Source organism: Penicillium subrubescens, assembly GCF_028828155.1.
Source record: "Penicillium subrubescens strain IBT 31985 chromosome Unknown utg000011l_segment0_segment0, whole genome shotgun sequence".
NCBI classification, from domain to species: Eukaryota; Fungi; Ascomycota; class Eurotiomycetes; order Eurotiales; family Aspergillaceae; genus Penicillium; species Penicillium subrubescens.
In genome coordinates this window covers 1,708,182-1,732,265 of record NW_026643161.1, presented here as the reverse complement: position 1 = coordinate 1,732,265, position 24,084 = coordinate 1,708,182, and the positions used below count along the sequence as shown (strand labels likewise).

General features: G+C 48.2%; 11 protein-coding genes across 11 annotated transcripts; 5 read left to right on the top strand and 6 right to left on the bottom strand.

The window, feature by feature from the left end:
• Positions 1-1,027: 1,027 nt before the first annotated feature.
• N7473_012931 (uncharacterized protein) lies at positions 1,028-2,182 on the bottom strand (the record flags this gene model as incomplete). The annotated part of the gene is made up of 1 exon (XM_057158870.1): positions 1,028-2,182. One exon carries the CDS (start codon positions 2,180-2,182, stop codon positions 1,028-1,030), a length of 1,155 nt encoding a protein of 384 aa, XP_057002824.1.
• A 413-nt stretch (positions 2,183-2,595) lies between these two features.
• Positions 2,596-3,582, top strand: N7473_012930 (2EXR domain-containing protein; the record flags this gene model as incomplete). Its single annotated transcript, XM_057158869.1, has 1 exon — positions 2,596-3,582. One exon carries the CDS (start codon positions 2,596-2,598, stop codon positions 3,580-3,582), a length of 987 nt encoding a protein of 328 aa, XP_057002823.1.
• A 327-nt stretch (positions 3,583-3,909) lies between these two features.
• On the bottom strand, positions 3,910-5,100 carry N7473_012929 (uncharacterized protein; the record flags this gene model as incomplete). Its single annotated transcript, XM_057158868.1, has 3 exons — positions 3,910-4,146; positions 4,204-4,710; positions 5,068-5,100. 3 exons carry the CDS (start codon positions 5,098-5,100, stop codon positions 3,910-3,912), a joined length of 777 nt encoding a protein of 258 aa, XP_057002822.1.
• Positions 5,101-6,195: 1,095 nt separating this feature from the next.
• N7473_012928 (uncharacterized protein) lies at positions 6,196-6,432 on the bottom strand (the record flags this gene model as incomplete). Its single annotated transcript, XM_057158867.1, has 1 exon — positions 6,196-6,432. One exon carries the CDS (start codon positions 6,430-6,432, stop codon positions 6,196-6,198), a length of 237 nt encoding a protein of 78 aa, XP_057002821.1.
• A 1,049-nt stretch (positions 6,433-7,481) lies between these two features.
• On the bottom strand, positions 7,482-8,247 carry N7473_012927 (uncharacterized protein; the record flags this gene model as incomplete). Its single annotated transcript, XM_057158866.1, has 2 exons — positions 7,482-7,892; positions 7,948-8,247. The coding sequence occupies 2 exons, from the start codon at positions 8,245-8,247 to the stop codon at positions 7,482-7,484; spliced, it is 711 nt and encodes a 236-aa protein (XP_057002820.1).
• Positions 8,248-8,393: 146 nt separating this feature from the next.
• On the top strand, positions 8,394-9,665 carry N7473_012926 (uncharacterized protein; the record flags this gene model as incomplete). Its single annotated transcript, XM_057158865.1, has 1 exon — positions 8,394-9,665. One exon carries the CDS (start codon positions 8,394-8,396, stop codon positions 9,663-9,665), a length of 1,272 nt encoding a protein of 423 aa, XP_057002819.1.
• Positions 9,666-11,875: 2,210 nt separating this feature from the next.
• N7473_012925 (uncharacterized protein) lies at positions 11,876-13,973 on the top strand (the record flags this gene model as incomplete). Its single annotated transcript, XM_057158864.1, has 5 exons — positions 11,876-12,097; positions 12,306-12,560; positions 12,669-12,917; positions 13,021-13,327; positions 13,393-13,973. The coding sequence occupies 5 exons, from the start codon at positions 11,876-11,878 to the stop codon at positions 13,971-13,973; spliced, it is 1,614 nt and encodes a 537-aa protein (XP_057002818.1).
• Positions 13,974-15,542: 1,569 nt separating this feature from the next.
• Positions 15,543-17,173, top strand: N7473_012924 (uncharacterized protein; the record flags this gene model as incomplete). Its single annotated transcript, XM_057158863.1, has 5 exons — positions 15,543-15,689; positions 15,743-16,004; positions 16,066-16,257; positions 16,310-16,701; positions 16,751-17,173. The coding sequence occupies 5 exons, from the start codon at positions 15,543-15,545 to the stop codon at positions 17,171-17,173; spliced, it is 1,416 nt and encodes a 471-aa protein (XP_057002817.1).
• A 172-nt stretch (positions 17,174-17,345) lies between these two features.
• On the bottom strand, positions 17,346-17,620 carry N7473_012923 (uncharacterized protein; the record flags this gene model as incomplete). The annotated part of the gene is made up of 2 exons (XM_057158862.1): positions 17,346-17,483; positions 17,573-17,620. The coding sequence occupies 2 exons, from the start codon at positions 17,618-17,620 to the stop codon at positions 17,346-17,348; spliced, it is 186 nt and encodes a 61-aa protein (XP_057002816.1).
• A 3,296-nt stretch (positions 17,621-20,916) lies between these two features.
• Positions 20,917-21,225, top strand: N7473_012922 (uncharacterized protein; the record flags this gene model as incomplete). The annotated part of the gene is made up of 1 exon (XM_057158861.1): positions 20,917-21,225. The coding sequence occupies one exon, from the start codon at positions 20,917-20,919 to the stop codon at positions 21,223-21,225; it is 309 nt and encodes a 102-aa protein (XP_057002815.1).
• Positions 21,226-21,526: 301 nt separating this feature from the next.
• N7473_012921 (uncharacterized protein) lies at positions 21,527-24,082 on the bottom strand (the record flags this gene model as incomplete). Its single annotated transcript, XM_057158860.1, has 2 exons — positions 21,527-21,801; positions 21,855-24,082. The coding sequence occupies 2 exons, from the start codon at positions 24,080-24,082 to the stop codon at positions 21,633-21,635; spliced, it is 2,397 nt and encodes a 798-aa protein (XP_057002814.1). The 3' UTR covers positions 21,527-21,632.
• Positions 24,083-24,084: the final 2 nt, after the last annotated feature.

Sequence of the window (24,084 nt, the reverse complement as noted above, 5' to 3'; positions counted from 1 at the left end):
GATAATTAATCCATCACGTGATACCATAGGCACGATGATATTCTATCGACGCCCCCCTCTTCTAGTCTTATTTAAGCTCTAATTCTCTATGGTGAGATCAACGAAGCTCGAAACTTAAAAGTAAAACTCACATCCTAGAACTAGATTGTTCCTCTCCTGCTTCCTTGCGTAGTGGCGATAGATCGCCATCACAAACTATCTAGAGGATAAATAAATATATATTTATTGGGACAACTTCTTATAGTATGTCCAACAGTCGCGCAGCCTCTACAGCGTGCTGGAGCTCGCTGGCGGGGCCTGGGTGTGGGTTCATCAACCCGCTTATTTGGCTCCGTGTTGAGTTGCTGAACTCGATTTTGACCTTCCTGTACAAACAAAACAATATCATCACCAAGTATACCCCGCCTCCTTGCCCTTTTTCTCATTTTCCGCTCATTTTCAGCCCGTAGACCCTTGATTTCCTGTTGAAGAAGGAGTTTTGTATTCATTGCCATCTGCGCGACGTTTTCAAGATGTTGAATATGAGATACTGGATTGCTAGATAGCTTTCTTTTTTGAAGGTTTCCATGTAGGCTACGGCGCTTGTGATCCAGTTGGCGAAGATTCTGAGGAGTTTGAAAAGCAGAGGAGATTGAGCCTCGGCTTGACGACGACCCCCGAAACAGCAACCTTATACTTAGGTATGTAGGTAGTCCAGAGGGGCCGATTGCTGAAAATCTCGAGATTCGGTCTCAGAAAGAATATTTCCTGAGTTTCTCTTTCTCTTTCTTTCTCCCTTTCTCTCTCTTGCTGAGGTTGCGTAGGTGCGTTTGTCGGGCAGTGTGTGTATATGTAGGGATGGATCTCTCTAGGAAGCTGTCTCCGCATTGATCAACCCGTGGATGATTTTGATCATTAAGGTGAGTCTCAGTGCTTAAACCATTATGCATTCCGTCACAGACTCGATTCATAGGTACAATGTCCATGTGGTGTCGGTCAATCCAATACATTTAATTAATACATTAATCAGACCTGAGGACGTTCTAAACTATACAATCAGATCACCCTCTTCTGCTAGACTAAACCACACGTAGGCCTCGATCCAAGGAGGCCAGTCTGTTCGTTCTGACTCTCCGCCAACCATATTACCCCGTGGCGAAAGCACGCTACGGGACTGGGGCATCAGTCTCATTTGATAACATCGCCACATGTCCCAAAGAGGAATACCAAGTCGTCGAAATGCTTTAAAATCGACTTTCCAGAGAGCGTGATAACCACGGCCTTTTTCACCCCCCCGAAGGGCATTGAATGAGCCAAGCACAGAGCTTTTAGACTGTACAGAACTTGGAGTCCGACCCCATTTCGAATCAACTTGTGTATCTTGGACATCTGGAAGAGGCCAACATGTCTGTACCGTCAGGTCAATTAGTGACGGAATTGCAACTAGATATGGAGCCCGATGGCTGAGAATTTCTGGTTTGGAGGACCATAGATCGATCACGCATTCCGAAATCGTCTGAAGCTCCTCTATTCCCCCCGGATACGGACACCATTCCAGATATTCTTCGATGAAGCAGCTCAGATCATGGGTGGACCATAACCAGTGGTTTTTTGCAGTATGATGGATCTGGTGGAAGAGCTCAAGTTTCCAGAGGCCCCGATGCGTTCGGTAGGTCTCGATCCAAGATGGTAGATCAACATCGAAATGGATGACCTCGCCACCTTTAGGTGGTCGAAGACTTCTATTCATCACCCATTCCCCAACATTGGCGTCGGAGGGTATGGGACGGCGGGGCTCTGCGGACTCGAGGCGATTGATGAAATGCTGAAGACCAGCACAGGCAGTGAGGTGTATGTTCGCTGCTGAAGTTACAGTCTGCTGCACGGCAGCTAGTGAATGGGTGGTGGAAAGGGAGATGGGTCGCACAACATCCCCTCGTGAGTTGACGAGCTCTTCTAGCAGCGCCTGTGGGGTGAATGATGTGGATCGGACGGAGGTTACGAGCGCGAAATAGTGATGAAGCCCGTGTGAAGTGAGAGAGCAGTTCCTCAGGACCTGTTCGGTGATGTTCTTGAACGAGCCGCCGAAAGCTTCCTTCATTCGAGGAGAGATTTGTTGAAGACCGTTCAAGCTGGTAAAGTCGCAGCAAGATTCGAGAATTTGACAGAGAATCTCGGTTGGGAATTCTGCAAAGGGATCCATTATCGATGTGATTGATGAATTCATGAAAATTGTGGATATTTGTCTGGCGAAGGGGAAGGAATAAGGACGAGGTTGAGTATTATTGTCGAGCCTAAAGACCAGGGATCCACAATGGTTTCAGTCATTGATTATTGTCGTGGAAAATGAAGCAGTAACTTACCACTACTCCGTACAATTTCCTGGGTCGTGGCGAATCCACTTTTGTATGTACTTATCTAGGAAAAAAGGATGAAATTCTCCACATAGACAATCCTTTTCTCTGCACATGGGGGACCCGCCCACTAGCGTGTTACATCCATTTGGCGACTCTGGCGGTAATGTGGCAACACTTCCACGCTAAATATTAAAGGGTGCCGCACCCTAGGTACGTTTTCCCAACCCTCCAAAATATTCCCACGCCCATCTCGAACTCAATGGAAACCAGCAACAACAACAGCCAAGAATTTCATTTCTTCTCCCAGCTGCCCACGGAGTTGAGACTTGCCATCTGGCGGATATGCCTCCCCAACCGCGTTGTTGAAATAGACTATCCCTGGGACGAAGGCGGTGTCTTCGGTCCTGATCCGCCGTCATGCAAGCTACAGCAAACGACTAATCTTAACCGACGCGCACCAACGATTAGCCGAGTATGCCATGAGTCGCGCCTTGTCGCCTTTGAAGTTGGGCATTTTCGCAAGAAGGATTCGACACTAGAAGAGGTGCCGTGGATATCTAATATCTGCGTTAACAAAACATGGATCGACCCCTCTCGTGATATAATACACTTGAATTGGACACCCGCCTACAGTGCGGGATACTACGGTGACGGAAGCGCTCTCGACTATTTAGCTTGGACTGCAGCTAAGGCTCGCGGGGGCTCTTTTATGTTTGATTATCTTGATAATTACTTCGATGGCGATGTCGATATAGGAGAAAGGATTGGGGCTCTCAGGAAACTACAAAACGGAGTTATTGTGATGCGTATTATTGTTGTGCATACTACCTTCGAGAATGCGGTGAAGACAGGATTGTTTGGACTTCTCGGTGATGCCTGCATTCAGCTTGTCGATATATCCGACGAGACGAGACTAAATGCCTTTTTCGACTTTGCAGAGAAATGCGAATCTGAACCTAACGGATATATTACTAGGAGGCAAGACTTCCACAGAGAGACTCCAGAGTCAGTCAAGAAACTCCTCAACGACCGCCTCACATATACATTTAATGCCCAAGCTGCTCGGACGTTGCTTCTCCGTCCGGCTATTATGTTCAGATTCTGCCCGTACTGGTGCAACCATTCTATCGGAGATCTGCGAAGAGCTGAAGATGTCGCCAATGAACGTAACGGCAACGGAATGAACAGGGGACCCGGGGGTCGGCAAAGTTTCAGAGCTTTTATGGAATCTTTGCACCCGCGGTAAAACTAGTGTTCGAGTGTTTCAACTCAGACCTAATCTACATGAGCACCTCTAATAAAGGTATACATATTGCCGCCCTCTCAAGTCTCGGAGCTTTTTGGATCATATGTTTGCCAAACTGTCAAGGAATTATAACTATTCTCAGTCCATCAAGTTCACAGTAATCAAAAAATAGAGTCTCGTACAGTGAAAGACTTTTCAGATATCCCGGTGACCTTTCCAACTCAAAGCTCTACCCGGGGCTGCTAGTCACGCAAAGAAGGAAATTCAAAACTACCTAGACCCTCCCACGGCTAGGTAATTTCCAAAGTTTATCTGAAGTAGCTTGGGTTAAGCACTAGTACAGGGACCTCGAAGTAGGTTTTGATAGGCTTGGAGTGCCGCCGCAACGATATTGTAATGGGTTCTGCCAGCGCTTCTTGCATGGTCATAATCCTCAATCGTGTCCAAAATCGCAGTCTCGAAATCTGAGCCTTTTAGTTCAGGGTGGGCATCAATTGTGGCCTTCGTGTCAATCATTTGGATGGTGTACCCGTTGAGGAGCTCTTGCTCAAATGTGACGCAAGTCTGTCCCGGTGTGGTTAGTGCATGATGATCAAATTTGGTTCATTATAAAAGATTTACCCAAGTGATACCATTTTTTCCGAGCATGTTGTTCACATCCCTAATAAGACCATTGGTCATATCCCCAATTCTTGCTTCATAAGTGAGGCCAAATGCCCGACGAGCTTTCTCAAGCTGAGAAGTAAGCTTGTCATCGCCAAATGCTGAGCGTTGGGCTTGAATTGATCTGACCAGGGTCCTCATGACTTCCTGATAAGATGGACTTGTACCTTCTGGGTAGATCTCTGGAAAGACCTTGCTGAAATCGTATTTATTGGAGCAACGTGAGGAAGTCCCCTCTGTGCCTGACGTTCTCAAATCTTGAGCCGCAGTGTCGACATCAGGATCCAAGTTCTGCCCGACAGAAGTTTGACCCGTCCAAGGGTATCTTCTCTGCTGGATCCACTTCACAAACTCATCAAAGTAGCAAACGCCTTTTGGACCACTAACAGGGCATCCCTCAGCGATGCCAAGTGAAGCCGAACCGGCCAGAGTGTCTATGCGATAGGCATAGTAGAAAAAGACGGACTGATTATGAAAGATCAGCTGCCGATATGACCATGAACTTGACTCAAGGCTGATTTAAAATGACGCGAGGAAAAACTCCTACCTCAAATGGGCCTGCGCTCAATGAAGCGAGCACTTCCGTGGCCAATAAAGACAAAGCAAGATATGTAATAGAGAGCCTCATGATAACGAACTCATCAAGATGGACTTGTACAGCACGTCAAATCTCTTGTTAAGTCTTGCAGAAAACGAAGAGGCTATAAGGTAGAGCGTTGGCACAAACTGTAATGTTGCTCCTGAGCTCTCAAAAACACTCCAGCCTAGAGAGGTTACATCGTGCGCATGCGTCGCTGAATGTTGCTTCGCTTGTGGACTCACCCTGTCAGAAATTAATTGATATCCGAGGAGCATTTCGGCGCCATCGCTGAACTTGTATGAGGCTAGTAAAGCGCTTGTGTTGTACCTTGTACCTGAGTGTGGATATTATTAGTATACGAACAGACGGCCCAGACCCTAAGCCCGATGTAGCCTGATATTCTCGGTGCCGGAGACCCACATCTGTCAATTTTCGAGGCTTAGCGTTGCTTAGTCGCACATATCTTTGCCCCCCGGTCCAATGATTCCTTACTATGTACTCCGCACTCGCCTTCGTTCCGGCTCTTCCACCACGGTAGGTTGCGAGAGCACGGACAAGCCAGTCTTTTATTCCCCGTTGTCTCACGATCTTTTACTTCCGCTCGTTAACTCAGTCGGAATACTGCTTAGTAAATCATACCGCGCACCAATTGGAGATCAACAAGTCTGAATTGCTATAATGCGCTGGCAATTTGTGCGGGCATAATAATGACTAATACATGCGGTCTACGTTAACTTAACGTAATCCACGGCCGAGCTGCGCACACGGTCGAGTTGCGCACCCCAAAACACATAGTAAAGGCGATAAATTACTCATGCATTATCTCAACAACCATAGTTTTTTTTTATATGAGTATTATTATACAGGCATCCCTTAGCATGTGGAATAAAACATCTCAGTTTTAAGCAATTTGGATGATTAATTCGTTGCTTTACAATAAAATACGGCGTAATTTCGACAAAAAGAACTTAAGTATATATACCTCTATTAATACTTCAACAAAATATGCAGTACCTTCCTAATAGAATTACAGATTCTATCTTTATCATATACGTCTCATATATTATCACAAAAAGATATTGTTATTGAGAAATGAATGAGTAATTTATCGCCATTACTATATGTATTGGGGTGCGCAACTCGACCGTGTGCGCAGCTCGGCCGTGGATTACGTTAACTAAGTGTTGATCTCCACTGGATGCTCAGCTGAAAGGTTGGGCCCAATCAGTACAGTGGTCATCGTGTTCCGTCTGGGTCGGGCTCTACTCACTGTGTAATGACATCGCTCGCCCATTGACAATCAGCCCGTCCGCTGGCACGAAGACTCGACGGACGTCTGCGCTAGTACAGTCGGGGCCTATTGTATAGTTTCACTCCGGGCGTGCGAGTCTCATCGTCCGGATCCCAGTCACCCGCCGATGGATACTGGGAGCTGTGGAGGTTGTAACCGGCCCCGTCTGCTCTTTGCAGGCAGGGCCATCGCTGATTCCCGCTGTTAGCACGCTCTGTGAGGCCTTCACACGATGTTGCGGGATCTGCCCCTTCTTCGGTGCAGCCGTGTCCGAGGTCATTGCAATAATCGACAGGGCACGAGAGGACTGGCTCATCGCTGGCTAGGTCATGCCTTGGGATCTGAAACCAAACTTACAGAATAGCGGCCGACGGGAATCTGTTCGGGCCAGAAACCATTACACACTCAGCTGGGAGACCGGCCTTCATAGTACCCAACGACTCGCCGGGGCTGCGGATTCGTACCCGCGCAGGACGGGCGTTTAACCTTCTTAGTGCCACAAAACTCTTCGGTCACACCGCAAAATCCAAATCTTGTTACATATGTTAGCCACGTCCAACTGAGATTCTTGTCATAATCCACCATATCGGAATTTTTGAAAACAGCTACTCCTTAGCATCCATCCATTCATCAAGTATTCACTTTGACCTCTCTCTTCTGGGTTAGATCGTCCAAGACCTTTGGTTCTGCGAGAAGAAAGAGTGCTTAGTTGACACATTGAGTACTATCTGGCGCGTCTAAACATTCTGCCTGGTCGAGTACTTCTCATACAGTATGGCTGAAAATCCCCTACCCCAGCCAAAGCATTCAGCACCAGCGCAAAGCAATGCTGGTCCCGAAACATCCCCATGCCGAAGCGACTCCGACACGATGCCTATACCATCGGGTGGGTTTGCGCTCTTACATAAGAACAGACCGCAGCCAGATCCGTGCTAGATGAGGAGCACGAACCTCTAATACATCCTGTCGGACACTATCCAAACAATTAAAACACACTCGAACTGGATTATATAAGTCCGTTATTAGATGTGCCCGCTTGTTCTAGTCTCTCAACAACATCCAGATGGCTACCTTCAGCAGCTGCCTGTAGTGCATTCCGACCTCCATATTTAGCAGCAGCAGCAGCATTCACATCCGCTCTTGCAGCGAGGAGCCTCTCAACAATATCCAGATGGCACCTCCAGCAGCTGCTTGTAGTGCAGTCCGACCTTGTAAGGTCTGCAAAGTCCCCTTATGCAGACCTGACATAAGGCCATTCTGGGCTGGTTTTCATACATCACGGCCCCCTTAGATGTATGGCATCACGAGTATTATATCACTTCTGGCACAATAAGTACATCAGGGACGGTTATTCACTAGATCAGTCTACTCCCTCCTTGCATAGTCCGCCTCAATCTCAGCTAACTCATCAGGGTCAATGCCGAAGGACTCCATATCCACATCCATTGGCCATGAGCCATTATAGATAGGCCGCTCACCGGTGGCGCGCCGTTTCGGCGGCAAGAACTGATCCATACCACCGCTGTTGGCCGCCCGCATGACCAGCTGCCATAGATAGGTCAGCGCGACCTTGAACCAGCCCTCGTAGTCGGGTCCCAGACAGGGCAACCGCTCAACAGCCTTGACAAATGGGCCCTCGCCGTACTCATTGCGCAGGTCCTGGCTCACCGTGCGCAGCACCTCCCCGTCCACCATCAAGCACACGACCGCCGACACCGGCAGTCCGGCGTGTATCCGTACAGACAGAATATGGGGGTTCGCGAAAGAGCTCCGCGACTGACGGCGCGGCAGGGTCACCGTCCGTACATAGGGCGTGGAAGGCCTCGCGCACATCTTCCACGGAGAGCCTGTCGTAGCGCGCGGCGTCGTCGTGGACGATCAGCTCCAGCCCCGCCTTGACCGCGTCGACTGGCGCCGGGTCCACCGCTGGAAGCAGGGAGGGGTCCTTGAGGATGCGCTGGTGGTCCACGGCGGAGATGCGCATCCACGACAGGGGCTTGTGCAACTCCTCCTCGATGGATGTGAGGATGTGCGCGCGGATGGCGGACGGGAAACCCTGTTCTCCACACCCTATGATCTTATCTTCGTTTTCTATAATTGAGAAGTATGCAATACTCTGCTCTAGTCTCATCCAGAATCCTCAATTGTTCCAGTCATGAATAATATATTAATCACGTGATACCCTACAAGGATATTCTCTCGAGGCATTCAGCCTTCTCTTCTTTGTCTCAGGTAAGAGCTAATTCTCCTTGATGAGATCAACGAAACTCGAAACTCATGAGTAAAACTTACATCCCACGTGGGCAATGTTTTTTCCCTATCGACGCTGGAGGGACCAACCCTTTCAGCATAAACGCAGACACCACCCCTCTAACCCTGGACGAGTCAACCCGCACCCTCTACAACCGCGCCATATCCGATCCCTCCTCACTGACGGATCAAGAACGTCGACTCATCACCCACCGCCCCGCACCAGACGAGGAAAACACCCTCTGTCGAAATGCCTGCGGTCTGTCGATGGATGAGCTAATTACTAAAGCCATCAACAACAGCAGCAATGATGATGATGGCTTCTCCCTTAGCAGCCTTGGCCTGAGTTATAAAGAAGCCAGCCTCCTACCGGCCGGCGTAGTCAAGGGACAATCAGGCCAAATCCTATCTGAGGTAGCGCGCCTTAGTCCCGAAGATCGGGACCTTAAGGCTCAAGCTATGGAGGCGGCGAGGACAGACGATATCCGGGCTGCGAGGGAGGTCGCGCAGAGGGTTGGTCAGCGATGGCTAGCGGTGGAGCTAGCGGCGGCCGAAACACTGAACGATGATGATATTAGGAATATTCGGTTTGCGATGAAAGTTCCATGGCAGGAGCACGTACTGCACTCCAGGCTGAATTCAGCGGGAGGTCGCTTTGGTCTCGTGATATTTTTCCAGAAAGAAGAAGAGGAAGAAGGTCGTCTTCTGGAGTACAAATCTCAGATCGGAACGGCTCTTTACCATGGACTACACTATTCATCGAGGCTGATCAAGGACGAGACGAGGGACCGATTCACCCTGCACTGGGTGGCTGTTCCAGGTATTATTAATAACAATAACAACTTGGACCTGAGTGCACTACGGGGCAGCTTTGACAAAATGCTCTCAAATAATGAGATTCCTGTTGGCTTTCGACGCGATGCCTTTCTCTATGTGGATGAGGAGGCGTTCCGCTCGCGTGAAACGACAAGGCCGTATCTCTGGTTAGCTGAGCCTGAACCTGAACCTCATCCAGAGTCAAAGACAGAGACAGAGACAGTGCCTAGGTCTGGGACTGGGACTGGGACTGGGACTGGAGTTCAGCCCGAGGCTTTGCATCCCCTAAAAGTCGACATCAAACATATCGCCCCGGTATTGTTTGCGCGGTTGGTCCAGCGCGATCTCCAAGGCGAGGCGAGACGGAAACCCTATCGGTATACCTCAGAGCTGAGCAGATTGCATGCGGCCGCCAATGCAAGATATATATGCCCGGATCTGGAAAGAGATGGGATCTGGCCGCCACCTACTCGATTCCAGTAGTTGTAACAAACTAGCTCATTACGAACCTACTACTATGGTTAGAACCTTTAGGCAATATTTTCATTGCTGTTCGAGGAAGAAGACGAAAGTTTTAGTTTGAGTATACACCATATACTTATCCTGCCTACTTGCCATTGCTGTTCCCATGTCTACGGATGCATTGAGGTACATATGTAGTAGAACGGACATTCACACCCCCACACAAATATAATAATCGGGCCACAACCCACTACAGTCCCCATATAGCAGTTGACAACATTAGATACTAGGTAATATTTAATCCATGTGTCTAAAAAAGCTCATATTTCTAGCATAAAACTATCAATCCGTAGTAAGCCATCAGTCAGGATCAAGTAATTCTCATCTCAGAACGGTGTTTTCAATTGCCATGCATGCTTAAACAACTTCTCTCCTTCCCAAAAATAAGACACTAACACACAAACAGTCACCTAGCCGATCATACCGGCCCATGGGGTGATGCCATACTCCATACTCCTGCCGTGTGTCCCCGCGCATTAGGTACGTACCTATATATTTCCCACCAACCACGGCGTCACAATCCCGATCAAGAAAAGACCTTTTTGTCTCGGTCGGGGTTCGCTTTGACCGTTCGGGTGACTCGGGTCCACACCGAGAAGGTGGTTGGTTGGTGGTTCGAGTTCGGATGGCCGACCTTGTTTGAGCTAAATCGGCTCAAGTGTGAGTTTTAGCGGGGGAGTTCGGGATTGGATTGACCATTACAATAGGGATTCTACGGAGTCCTCCGGTTGAGGGGAGAGGAGGATGCCGTATAACCATGGCGTTTTCTCGGTTCGGGTTCTTTGTGTTGATTCGGCGTCGAGGATTCGGGTTTGGTATTCATGTCGTGAATGAGCTCTGAGTACTCCGTATGTCAAGACAATTCCTCCTTCGGATGGAGAACATCCACTAACTAATAAACGCTTACATAGTGAAACATTAGAAGCAGTCTCGCTGGTTTCCCACGTTTCCCGTTATCCATTTTTTTTCTCAACTTTCCTGGGGCTCCACGTCTCCCCATCATTTTACCCCCCAAACATGGAGTCTCCAGTCTCCACGACTCTCCAGTGGAGGAGGTGGCCCATATTTCCAAACTGGTGTCTCTTCCCAGGTAAGACCCCTTTTACGAACTCTTTAACAACGGTTCACATACATTAATAATGTTGTGGAGTTTGAACTTAATCGCCCTCGCTCATTCTCTCGGTCCCTGAATTCTCTCGCTTTCCGGCATCCATCTCCCTCCCGAGTCCGACTCTCGGACTCATTGCGCCCTTGGCCCTTTGCTTTTAGCGGCCAACCCGAACGCCACCATCCCTGTCCGGTCCGGTCCACGCAGGCCGGATTCTAATTATTCAACGATGAGGCCGCGGCCGTGGCCGAGGGCATCCCTGTTGCAGGGTGGCGTTCCGAGACTAACCCCAATGCGGACACAGCTAAGCCTTAGAAGCGTTAGTCGGGAAGTAGCTTGGCCCGCTTAGCCCTGGATCAGTCCAATAGGGTAGTTTTATCTCAGCCCGCCCGTTCTCGGTATGCAGCCTTGGGTGTTGGCGACTTGCTGTGTTTAACCAGGGTTTTTGGTTGAGTCTTTTCTGGAGTTTCTTGCGATACTGTTGGCCCTTCTCATTGCGAACAACCCCATAACTTGTTCGGATTATGGAGTACAAGTTTCGTTTTACTTTTCACTTCGGGTAATTTAGTGGTTAATTAGAACGGTGAGGCGAGTGTAGCGTCGTATCCTTGCTTGCCATCCGTTGGGTCTGTACGACTTGAAGTCGACTACTTGGGACTCGTAAAACTACAGACTGAGACTGCTGATCTATGAACCAGTCTAAAAGTCGTACCTCTTTTAATTCCGTTAAGTAATTTAATATAATATATTCTATCAAATCTCCCTTTAATGGTTAATCCACGTATCACACGCACACCCCGCGATAGTACCACGATTTCAACTCGTTTCCCCAAATTTACTTCCCCCAGATCCGCCCGCATGCGTGGATCTTGCCCAAGTTCTACCTGCAACTGAACTATTCCGTAAATGAATTATAAAAAAAGAATATATAAGAATCTCTAGCCCACACTTGTTCTCCATCCGGTCTTTTCCCTTTCTGTTCTTCTTTTCGCTCTCTCCTCTTTCCCTTTTCTTTCCCTTCACTATTACCTGTGAACAGAAAAAGAGAGAAAGCATTACCATTATGTCTGTTTCAGGCGATACCAAGTCAACGCCGCTGGGCTCGGCCTCTGACCGTGAGGTCGAAAAGGTCGAGATCCAGCAAAGGGAAGAGATCCTTGATGATAAAGATCTTTTGAATGATGCCTTTGCGGGTGAGAATAAGGAACATGAGATGGGTGCTTGGGAGGCGGCGAAGAAACATCCTTGGGCTTGTCTGTGGGCATTTACCATGTGTTTTACTATTGTGAGTTATATTCTGTACTTGTTGCTGTTTGGATGCTTCCTGGGGCTTCCCAAACTTGATCCGTATCCCCAGATCTACATCTCCAGTTTTACCCCAGATATGTCTTGCTTTCCCATTTTGATGCGAGAACTATCTTTATTTCTCTAATTTCTCTTCCCAACTTTCATTCCATTCTCCTGCATATCAGAACTAACAATATTATCCACAGGTCATGGAATCCTTCGACATGTTCCTCAACGGCAACTTCGTCGCCCTAGCGGCTTTCCAAAAACGATATGGTGTCCCCCTGGGTGATGGCTATGTCATTCCCACCCGCTGGCAGAGTGCTCTGTTCCAAGCTGGTCAATGTGGTGCTTTCGTTGGTGTCTTCGCCGCTGGCCCTGTCACCAACAGACTCGGTTACCGCTGGACCACCATCTTGGCTTTGGTCATGATGAATGCTACGATTTTCATTTCTTTCTTTGTAAGTTTTTGCATCTGGAATTGAATTTGGCTCATTCGGTCAACTTGTGACTGTTCTTGATGTGTTGGATTCAACTGAGTGGACTACGTGGCTAACCATCTTGCTTAGGCTGATTCCCTCACTCTTCTGGTCGTTGGTCAAGCATTAGAAGGTGTTCCCTGGGGGTTCTTCATTGCCAACAGTCCAGCTTACGCCAGTGAAATTGTCCCTCTGTCACTGAGAGGTGCTTGTACTGCTACGCTGCAGATGTCGTGGTCAATTGGTTCAATTATCGTTGCGGCGGCGACTTACAGCTACAACAAGCGTAACGATGAATGGGCCTGGCGTGTACCACTTGCTCTGCAATGGATCTTCCCTGTAAGTGTCTATTTCCCGTTTTTGATGAGTTTATTCCGTTCTATTTGGGCATGATCATCTCCGATATCCCGGTCGTTATACTAACCATCTCCTACTACTGCAGACCCCCCTGATGATCCTCCTCTTCTTCGCCCCCGAGTCCCCCTGGTGGCTCATTCGCCGTGGCCGTAAAGCAGAGGCTCTTCGAAGCATTGAACGCCTCGGTGACGGCAACACGGAGACAGCGCAACAGTCCCTCGCCATGATCGAGCGTACCGTCCAAATCGAGGCCTCTTTGGGCGGATCCCCATCTCTCCTGGAACTCTTCAAAGGCACCGACCTTCGCCGCACTATTATTACCTGTTTGATTTATGCTTCGCAAAACTTCGCGGGCAACCTGGTCGCTAATCAAGCTACATTCTTCTTCGAACGTGAGTTATTATCCCTTAAAAAAAGTTCTCATATCAAACGGTAAGAAAATCTAACAATCCTACAGAAGCCGGAATCTCCCCAGACAAATCCTTCCAACTAAACCTCATTAATTCATGCCTCCAATTCGTCGCAAACATTCTCTCCTGGTTCCTAACACCCTACTTCGGCCGTCGAGCAATCTACCTCTGGGGCACAGCCACAAACGTCACATTCCTCTTCATCCTAGGCATAGTCGCCTCCATCCCGCAGAGCAACGCCACAAACTACGCCCAAGCCATCCTAGGAATAGTCATCTCCTTTGTTTTCGCCGGCACACTCGGCCCAATCTCTTACACGATTATTTCCGAGACGAGTTCTGTGCGTTTGCGTGCGCTTAGTACTGGTGTTGGTCGGGCGGCGTATTACGTTGCTGAGATTCCGATGATCTATCTCGCTTCGCAGATGTTGAATGGGACGGGTTGGAATTTGGCTGGAAAGTGTGGTTATGTTTGGGGTGGGACGGCGGTTGTGTGTTGGGTTATGGCTTACTTCTTCTTGCCTGAGTTGAAGGATCGGTCGTATCGTGAGGCGGATATTTTGTTTAATCGCAAGGTGCCGGCGAGGAAGTTTAAGGGGACTGTTATTGATGTTCGGGAGAATGAGTAGTTTTGTTTCGTTGTTTGAAGGGAAGGGAAGCTTCTGCGCTTACTCTCGGTGCCTGTCTATCTGTCTACCGGGAAGCTTGAGAGCTTCGAGACTAATATTTTGACGGGGTTGATGATCTGATATGTACTAGATGATATAACATATTACGACTTTAGAATTTCCTTGCGATCTTGATGTTAACTTTCTCACTGGTGGTCTATTCCAGGACCTATATGCAGCTTCAGACGGCACGGCACATGCCTGGCAGTTAGGGCTTTCCTGTGTTGGATGCCGCCGCTTTTATGAGAGCGCCCAGGCTTTTGCTATTCAGTTACCCGCTGGGATTACCTTCCTCATCCATCCACGTTATCATGTCGGAATACGCGCGGGATCTAGACCAGATACGGTTGTTGGGCCACCATCCCCCCCCCCCCCCCCCCCCCCCCAATTTAGGTGCGGCAATACAATCCAGTTAGAAGGCGATTCCATGCCTTCCTGGTTTATGTTGGAATATGTGATCTAGGCCACTTTCCTGCTCGTGGTAAATCAGGTGAATTTTCATGCTGGTGATAAAAGTCACCCTCCTACGGCCTATCATCTTCGGAGCATTTATAAGCATTGATTGCCTGTTACGTCTAGGCTTTTCGGGCAAAAAAGTCATCTCATTCAGACGTAAAGATATGCTTCCAGTTGAGATAGTGGATTCTGTATTAGGCAAGCCTCTCCATTTAGAAGGTTCCTTTTTCCATGTACTCCACATCTAGCTCGACCTTAACCTTATTTTCTACATTTAAGGTATTATCGAACTTCCCATTTTCTGCTTTCTGCCTTGACCTCAATGGTAAAAATATCATTCCGTATCTTAAAGTAGGTCTTAATCAACTATTCCACCTAATCCCGATAATGTGGGACGGCTTACGTACCGAACGGCGGTCACCTTCCTGAATCGTTGACTTGCCTAATTTGTCTGTACACGTTGAATTTATCGGCGTTTGAATCACTATTAATTCCGCCACCTTATCTCGAATTCAAGAGGAGAATTTTGGTTGAGTTTCCTCCAGCCGCGCCATCCTATCGGCTAATCTAACAGGCCTTGACGGACTACTTCCGCATCTTACCGTTCTTTTAAGATAGTCATTCTATTGAGAATCATATAATGACAGCTCATAGGTGAGACCCTGGATAATTAGCGAGTGCCTAACTAGATAGGTTATCAGATACTCAAGACATCTCGTTGAGAGTGTCACCATGGCGAGACCTTTCATATTGTTAATAATTGTAGAAAATTGAGGCAAATAGCGGAGATATTCCACGGACTGAACTGTTCTGGCACAGCAAGTCAGACTGCCTCTTTTCGCCCGCGATATGGATATAGGAAAGTTTATTTTGATATACCAGTCAAGGTAAGCATGGTTTAAGATAGTGTCTTTTAGGTGGGTTCTTCCGGGGAAGAGTGGAGCTACTTCTCCAGGATTTGGACAACCGTATCATGCCAGACCAGGTTATTAAAGGAGGCTGTTCCTCTCCCCTCCTAACCTATGACTTTTATCAATCCTAATTCACCCTTTTGCTTCATCTTCTACGTTCAACATGTCAAAATCCAAGCCTTTAGACCAGTCTCTAGGCGTCACCCCGCTGCCCGTAGAGGCTGGCGAGGTTGGTGATGGTGTCTCTAAGGATATCCAGCATGACGCTGTGTTCGGCGATATCACTGAAGATGGCCCCAACTACCGCAACGTGTGACTCTTTTCATTTCGAGTTTCTCTTCGCATGCTAACTTCTTCTCCAAGGTTGGATGGTTGGGAACTGCTGTCCTGATGATCAAAACCCAGATTGGTCTCGGCGTCCTATCGATACCTTCCGTTTTCCATACTCTCGGTTTGATCCCAGGCGTCATCATCCTTATCATCATCGGAGGAATCACAACGTGGTCCAATTATATCGTCGGTGTTTTCAAAGTCAATCATCGTGAGATATATGGTATCGATGATGTCGGGGAGCTGCTCTTTGGTCGCATTGGTCGTGAATTCTTTGGGGCTGCTTTTACCCTTTGTAAGAAATCCTCTACTATTATGCTTCTTTGATTTGTGCCCAATCCTGACATTCTTACCAGTCTTCACATTCTGCTCGGGCTCGGCGATGTTGAGCGTGTCCATTGCCCTGAATGCCTTGTCTATGCACGCGATTTGCACTGCTATCTTCGTTGCTATTGCTGCAATCATCACATTTGTCTTCTCGAGTATCCGTACCTTAGGCCGTATCTCTTGGCTGGCTTGGATCGGTGCGATTTGCATCATCATTGCAGGTGAGTCTTCTCTCGGAAGCTGCTATACAATCATTCCTAACATATTATGCAGTCTTCACCGTGACAATCGCCGTAGGATTACAAGATCGACCCAGCACAGCGCCCGAGGAGGGTGTATGGAAGTCGGACTACAAACTATTCAATCAGCCCAGTTTTTCGGATGCCGCTTCGGCAATCTCTTCCCTCGTTTTTTCCTACGCGGGCACCCCGGCGTTCTTCTCAATTTCGTCGGAGATGCGTGATCCCCGGCACTATACAAAAGCACTTGTAGTCTGCCAGACTGTTATCAGTACAGCCTACATCGTTGTCGGTATAGTCGTCTACTATTACTGTGGCACTTATGTCTCTTCACCTGCCCTTGGCTCTGCTGGTCCAGTTGTGAAGAAGGTGGCCTATGGAATTGCGCTTCCCGGTCTTTTCGTGACTGCCATTCTATTGACTCATGTAAGATATTGCACCCTGTTGATCAAATTTCAGGCTAACCAAGGAGTAGATCCCAAGTAAATACGTCTTTGTGCGTATCTTGCGTGGTTCAACTCACCTGACCTCCAACTCGACCATCCACTGGATGACATGGCTAGGCTGCACGTTTGGTGTTACCCTGACTGCGTATATTATTGCAAGCGCTATTCCAATCTTTGGTGGTCTCGTGTCTCTGGTTGGCGCTCTGCTAGGTACTGTGCTATGCTTCCAACCCATGGGATTCATGTGGCTATATGACAATTGGACCAAGGGTAAGCAAGATCCAACATTGAAGTGGCGTCTGATGGTTATATGGTGCATATTCGTCATTGTTTCAGGTACATTTTTGGTAGTGGCGGGTACTTACGGCTCAGTTGATGGTATTATAGCTTCTTATCGGGCGGACGGAGGAACCGCGGCGTGGTCCTGTGCCGATAACTCTGGCTCGACCTGAGAGGAACTGTCTGAATGACTCGAACATACTGAGTTGAGGGGGAAGTTTCGATATGTTGTCAGGACGGGAATGGCAATTGAGTCCTTGCATCTACAATCTACATATTTTGGGAGCTTCTATTGAGGTAAATGTCACTGTAGCAAGAGAAAACAATTTCAATCCGAGATTGGACTCAATCAAGCCTCTTCCAAGGTATATAGTACTTCTTCCAGTGCTCTGGGGTATCAGCGTCCTTGAATTTTTCAATCCCACCAGTAACGCCGTTCTCATCCACTTCCCAGTCACCACTTTCCACACGCTCTGCCCAGTTCTGCAAAACTCTGTGGATATGTGAACTATACGAGTCCAGAGGCATAATCCCACTGGCAAAAGATACCCGGTAAAGTCCATCAGACTTACCTTCCCAATTCCACTTTTTGAGCAAAGATCCTTCACTGCTTCGTGCATAACCGTTTTCGCCAATTTTAAACGGCAGTAACAGCCGAGTCTCATTGTCTGACTCATGTGGTCCCCAATATTCAAGAGATTCAATGTAAAGACCACTCGGAATATCCTCAGCGATTCCGCCTGGAAACCATGGTCGAACCCAAAACGACTTATTCATTCCCTCTCCTCGAAACAAAAGAAGAGGAATGGAAAGTGGGCTCTCAGGCTCTCTTCCGTATGGAATCCGGTGATAAGCATCCCAAAGGTCGGCATAAGGTTGGTTCATGAATTCTGTTGCGCTCTGTAGTTGTATCCCTGGGGCGATATAACGAAACTTGACATGGCGGGCAGGGAGCGAAGACAGAAATGCTCGTGTGAAAGAATCCTGTCCCACAAAGGATCTATCAAGCACTGAGCTAGTGTATGGAAATTTTATTTCTTGATTGGGTTGCCCTTCTGTATTTCCTATCGATATCTCGACGCGCGCCGGGGATTGAGAGTGCTGTAGTTTTTGAGGGAGCCAGGATTCGATGGCATCGAGCAGACGAGTGAACGCACTTATAGCCCTCTCAACATCGACAGAAGAATGAAGTTGAATATCCCAAGGAAATAATAGAGATATTCTGGCCTCGCTACCAGATTTTGAATAAGTGGTGACTTTTTGCTCATGAATCATATCGAGATAGGCCTGGAGAATTTCTTGCAAAGGCATCCATGGCCAGTCTCTTTCGGTACAAAGGCGAAGATCTTCCCAATCCGGAATGAAAGATGCTAAGTAGGTTTTTTGATCAAATCTGTAAACATCTTTAGTCCTGGCGACCATAATATGAGCAAGATGACTGAGAGCGGCCTACACAATTCCGACTTCCTGGTCACTCTTTGATATCGAGGAGCGATATAGCGAGATATAACGATCCTTTGGAGACTCACGCATGTAGCCTTCATGTAAGAAGAAAAGATCATCTTTACTGAAAAGCCCCCAGACATGAAAGAAAAAATGAAACTTCTGTTCCTTGTAGATACCAACTTTAGCCGATCGCAGAAATCGAATCAACGTAGGGTTCAATCGAGAAGCGACATCGAACGAGATTGGTGAAAACTCTTCCCACCAGGTCGTTGAAGGAAGCGTGTCGAGTTCTCGTCCGGCTCCGATCCATCCATGCTCAAGGATCCTATTGTGGAGCTCGGCTGATAGCTCAGGGTTGAATCGGGACACAGGCATCTCACATTGGCCATGTAAACTGGAAAAGAAAGACTGAAGCGAATTCCGAGGACTTGTAATTCTTGGGGCAGCGATGATTTGTGTTTGAAAAATAGGTTTTAATAGCGCCTACGCTATTCCGGTTTGGTACCCCGATCAAGCTAAGGCTGTTTGGTATCTGGGTAGCTAGAAGCTGAACCGAGCAACTTGGAAGGCCTTCGATCATCTACAATTGAGGAATATAGATGAGGAATATCCTTAATGTACATTAAGAGATATATAGCACCTATAGAGGAGGCACCTCATTGGACTGCCCTACAAAGGGTCATATTGGCTCGAGTCACATTATCCAGTTCCCCTATTTAGATCCTCCAACATCTCTCCAAACAATTGAGGTTCATCAACAATCCGACCACCCTCTTTGTTTTACCTTCGCCCCTTTTCATTGGAGGCTTATGGAACCTGACTATAATGATCGTCATATTGTGTCCCTGTTCCATCTAATCAACGCCCACAAATTCCTTCTAAATCGGCCTTTAAATTTCCATCAGCCTCATCATGGCTCCGTCAATCGAGTCTCTATCACTGGGAATCCAGCAAATGGTTCTAGAATACGTGTCCACGCATGAAACCATTCTTCACGCTTTCGCATGTGCAAATTGGACCTGCCACACCCTGGCGTCCCCCTTTCTTTACCATGCCATTCAAGTCCGGGTAGATGTTGATGCGGATCAAGTATCGCTTCAGAAATTCTACAAATGGACGTAGACTCCTCAGTCTCTCACCAGGCTAAAGTACGTCAAATGTCTCGTGATCTGCGAGACTAAACTAGGGGCGCGTTCCAGGTCATAGGATTCGAAAGACACTGGTACCCTATATATCTTTCTCACTAGAAATCCCAGAACTTCACATGGCTTTCTACAGTCCTACAGCCTCTCGCCTCGGAGACCATTGAGCATTGAGCAGCAAAAATCAAGCTGCTTGAAAATCCAGCGATGTCTGGCTGCCTCTGGTACATCTGATCCCGCAAGTCCCTTGCCTCTCGGATTTACTCTTCGCACTCCCAATACAATTCCCAAAATGTCTGTTGGATCAAATACATACGACCAGACCATTGTGTCGCCTCCATATCGATGTATTCTTTCTACGCAGTCTAGCAACAGCCTCCGCAGACTCGTATGAAGTCCACCTAGCATCTTCGCCTTGTTTGTTCAGCCTCAAAACAACTCATTATGGGAACTATGAGCACCATGAAAACATTCCTTCTTGGTGCTACGATGAGAACGCCATGGGTCGTATGGCATCTAGTCTAGCTCCAAACTTGAAAGAGGTCGCATGATTCTACGGTTGTACTTAGGATTTTCGGATTTGATATGTTCCACCGTCGTGGAAAAGATTCAGCAAAGAGGCTGGAGAAATTTTCAAGAAGTTACGCGGGAATTTGCGATATCTTCGATTTCAGAACATTCAGGGCCTTGTCGAAGACAGACTAGACTACTGGAGTTTGCAAACTGATTTCACAAAATTGTAAGCCCTCGAGTTTGCTACACATCTCACTTCGAATATATTCGGACATCTAACGACCAAATTTCAGCTTCCCTGCTTGGAAAAACTTGTCCTCAGCAATCATGGAAACGGATTAGAAGTTCCAAGCGATTATGCAAAAGCAGTGAATGAATTCTTGAGAAGACTTCCTCCACTAAAATCTGTGACCTTGGTGACTGGTGTCCTGAGATTTCGATAGAAGGCCTGGCTATTCACCATGGACAACGCCTAACGGAGTTAAAATTGCTCGAAGGCTTTAGCGAGGAGCTGACCAAGAATGATCTGGTGGCACTCGGTCGTTATTGCAATCTCTTCGAGATATCACACTGTGCCATGTTCGTTCACAAGGAGACTCGATAGAAGTGGGCTTATACAAGGCTCTTGGATCCGTACCGAGCCTTCAGTCAATCTCGCTGGTCCTCCAAGCTGCCACAACATACTCGTTTCTTGACAATGAAGATGACGAAGACGGCAATGTGGTTAATGCTTCGATCGACGATGAATTTGATCGACAGGTTCCTTTGGCATCGCCCAGTTACAGTGAAAATTCATCAAGGCTTGTAACGGTGCTATGCGCGAACAACTACCAAATTGTGCACTTGATCAGAGACTTGCTCGCTCTATCTCAGACACCATTTCTTCCGGCAAGCCTCAAGATTCTCTTGCCTTGGAGGAATTGACGGTCGAGATTACCGATGATGGACAATTTGCAACGGCTGACTTCCCAACACAACTCATGGATGTGCTTCTCCATAGGGGTCGCTCGTGGCAGATCACGCGCAATATTCGCGATGATCGCCGACAAGAGATACTGGTGGAACAAACCCAACCATTCCGTGCCGACTTGCTTCACTACCAGAAGACTGAAAAGCTGGCTTGAAGCTATCTGGTGCCGGGTTTGGCCAGAGAAGATGTCCGAGGACTGGCGGTCTGACTGGCACATCTTTCCGCTCTCTGAAGTAGTATAGCTGTAGCCATCTACACTATCACCAAGGGATATTATACGAGAACAGCTATTTGGCGATCTCCGGAAGCACTTTTGTTGGTATCTAGTGACACGTAGTGTCATATAATCCAGTATTCGTGCGCGATGAGGGCCATTGAACCTCTTCAATGAGCATAGCTTGAATGGAATTGGCTTGTCTTAGATCACACTCCTGGGGCAATGGAACTTGAAACCACTCAAAATTCGTTCTCATGCCTTATGTAAGTCCTAATAAAATGCGCTACGTACAGTAACATAATATACAAGAAAAAACACATCTCCTGAACACAACCCATGGATATCTAGACCCAGACCTCATTCGAAATACCATCAAACTTCTGCCCTTCTTCATGCTCACTACGCTCCGTCTTTTCCAGATGCTCCCAGAGCTCGGGGTACGTCTTGCGAGCCCACTCTTCTACCTGGTCCTTCCAGTACTGATAGGGAATAGCATTATAAAACAGTCCAATCCTATCACAACGTTAGCACTACAGGACATACCAAGAAATGCGAAGAAAACTCACGTTGTACTTGTAGGAGGAACCCCAATTTCGGCTCGCATGTTATTGATAGCTTCCGTGGCACGATCAAATTCACATTGTGCAGCCAGCGCCTCCATATACGACGAGTACAGGCGACGGTCAACCTCGATCTCCAATTTCTTGACTTTGCTCATCATCTTGATAGCTTCTTGTACGCCATTGTGGTGCTTCTGGCAGACCTTGAAGAAGAGGGCGATCGTCTTGGTTGATGGACCTTCGTCTGACTGTAGGATCTGCCGGAAGATATTCATGCTCTTCTCGGGCATGTCGCAGGCGGCATAGGCCAGCATCAGGCCATTGAGAATCCGGGTAGTAAGCTCCACCTCCAGGTCAAGCTTGAGCATATTGTGGACCAGCTCCAGGTTAGTCACGTCGGCAGTCCGCGCAAGACCCTGGAAGCATCGGGCATAGGTATCTGGCTTCGGCCGGCGTGACAGGTCTTCTGCCTGGCGCATGTGGCCGAAAACTAGGACTGCGAGGTCACTGCGCTTGCGCTCAAAGAAGGTACACATGATTTCAGTTCGCACGCTGACGCCCGTCTCGGGGAATGCAAGCTTGAACAGCTCATACACCTCCCACACGTCTGCGTCCTTCTCGTTGAGATCCAAGATGAAATCGGTCACTGCTGTGCGGATCACAGTCTTCCCTTGGCTGTCATAGGTAGCTAGTCGAGGTCGAAGCAATTCGGAAACAGCTTCGTTGTCGTGGCGGTATAGCAGCATACGGGTCAATGCGGCGACGGTGGTTGGTTCCAGGTGCACTCCATCTTGAAATAGCGGATCCAAGAGGGACGAAATCTGTTGGAAAAGTTCATCCTTCTTTTCCGAGGAGCAAAGCATCGTGATAAGCTGGTTGGAAAGAGAGAGGTTGGCATTTGGAAGAGATGTGGGGTCCACTTGATTTTCCAAGATGTGAAGAGAGGCCTCAACATCGCCAGCCTGGATGGCCGACTCCAGCTGCAGCAAATGTGTCTGCTCATCGGGAGCAAGTCCCCACTGTTCTGCCAAGTTTAGGAAAGCCGTGGCCAGCTGTGGATTCTCATTTGCATGGGTATATCGAAGTAGGTTGTTGATATCTGCAATCGTGAGAGCCTCTCTGATCCGAGGGTTTGTCGCGGTCCACGATTTGACTTTTTCGCCTAGTGAAGATGCACTTGCGCCCTGGGCGGCTTCCCAGAGCAAAGCAACACCTACAGTCTCCGGGTTGGGACTGGCGCCTTCACAAATAGATTGGTAGATAGGCTCTGCCCACGCGGTGTCGGACTGCAAGATTGCATAGTTGATCACAGCCTTTTTAGTAGCTAGCGATGGCTCGGCATTCCCAGCCATGGGGCACTCGTAGGCAGTCTGCGCTGCTTTGAATAGATCCTGTGCGATGAGAATATCAACAAGCTCTTCATGGGAAGCTTGGTCAAACTTGACCCCGTATTTCTCCAGTTCTTGTGTGATTTTCCGCAGCTGGCGCCGGTCATCTTTCAGGGCAAATCCCTTCAGGACAGTGAGCCAGGGAGATGGCTTTGCGCCGCGCAATTGGCCTCCAAAGTTGATGATGACCTGGCGGGCATCCTCGGGATTCCCATTCATGGCTAAGAGATTGATGTAGACTAGGAGCGCGGGCCGGCTGATTGAGTTGGGACCAAACCCATGATCAGCGCACAGCTCGAGGTAGGCATAGCGAGCGATTTTCAAAACTGTTTCCCGCGCCTCGGGAAGGCACTGCGCTTCGGAAAACACATAGAGAATCCGTTCCAAGCTATCCACCGAGAAAACATTGTTCCAATCATCATCATCCAACTCTTCTTGCTGGGCCTTCAGGTGCTTCCATGTCATAGACAATAGCCGAGCCTGGAACAAGTTGATGACTCCAGGAGAATCCACTCGGGTTTCAAAAAACAGCTTAAAAGCCTTGACCAGAGTATTGTTCGGGGGAGCTCGGCTCTTATCCTCCAGGGATCGTTTCAAATCGGTCATCGGCTTTAGGCCTTTCTCGGAGGACAAGGTCGTGGGCATTCCCTCCCCTGAGGCAGCTCTTGGGTCCATATTAAAGGCGAATAGGGTTCGACGTTGCACATGAGGAAGACTGACGAGACTCGACCGGACTCGTGCGGGGGAAATGGTATGCAGCAATTGGGTTCGTCGGCATCTTGAAGAAGACAGCGGCTCGTTATTGATGAGGGCCCGGAAGACCCGTCTCGTGAGATGAGACTGCATGG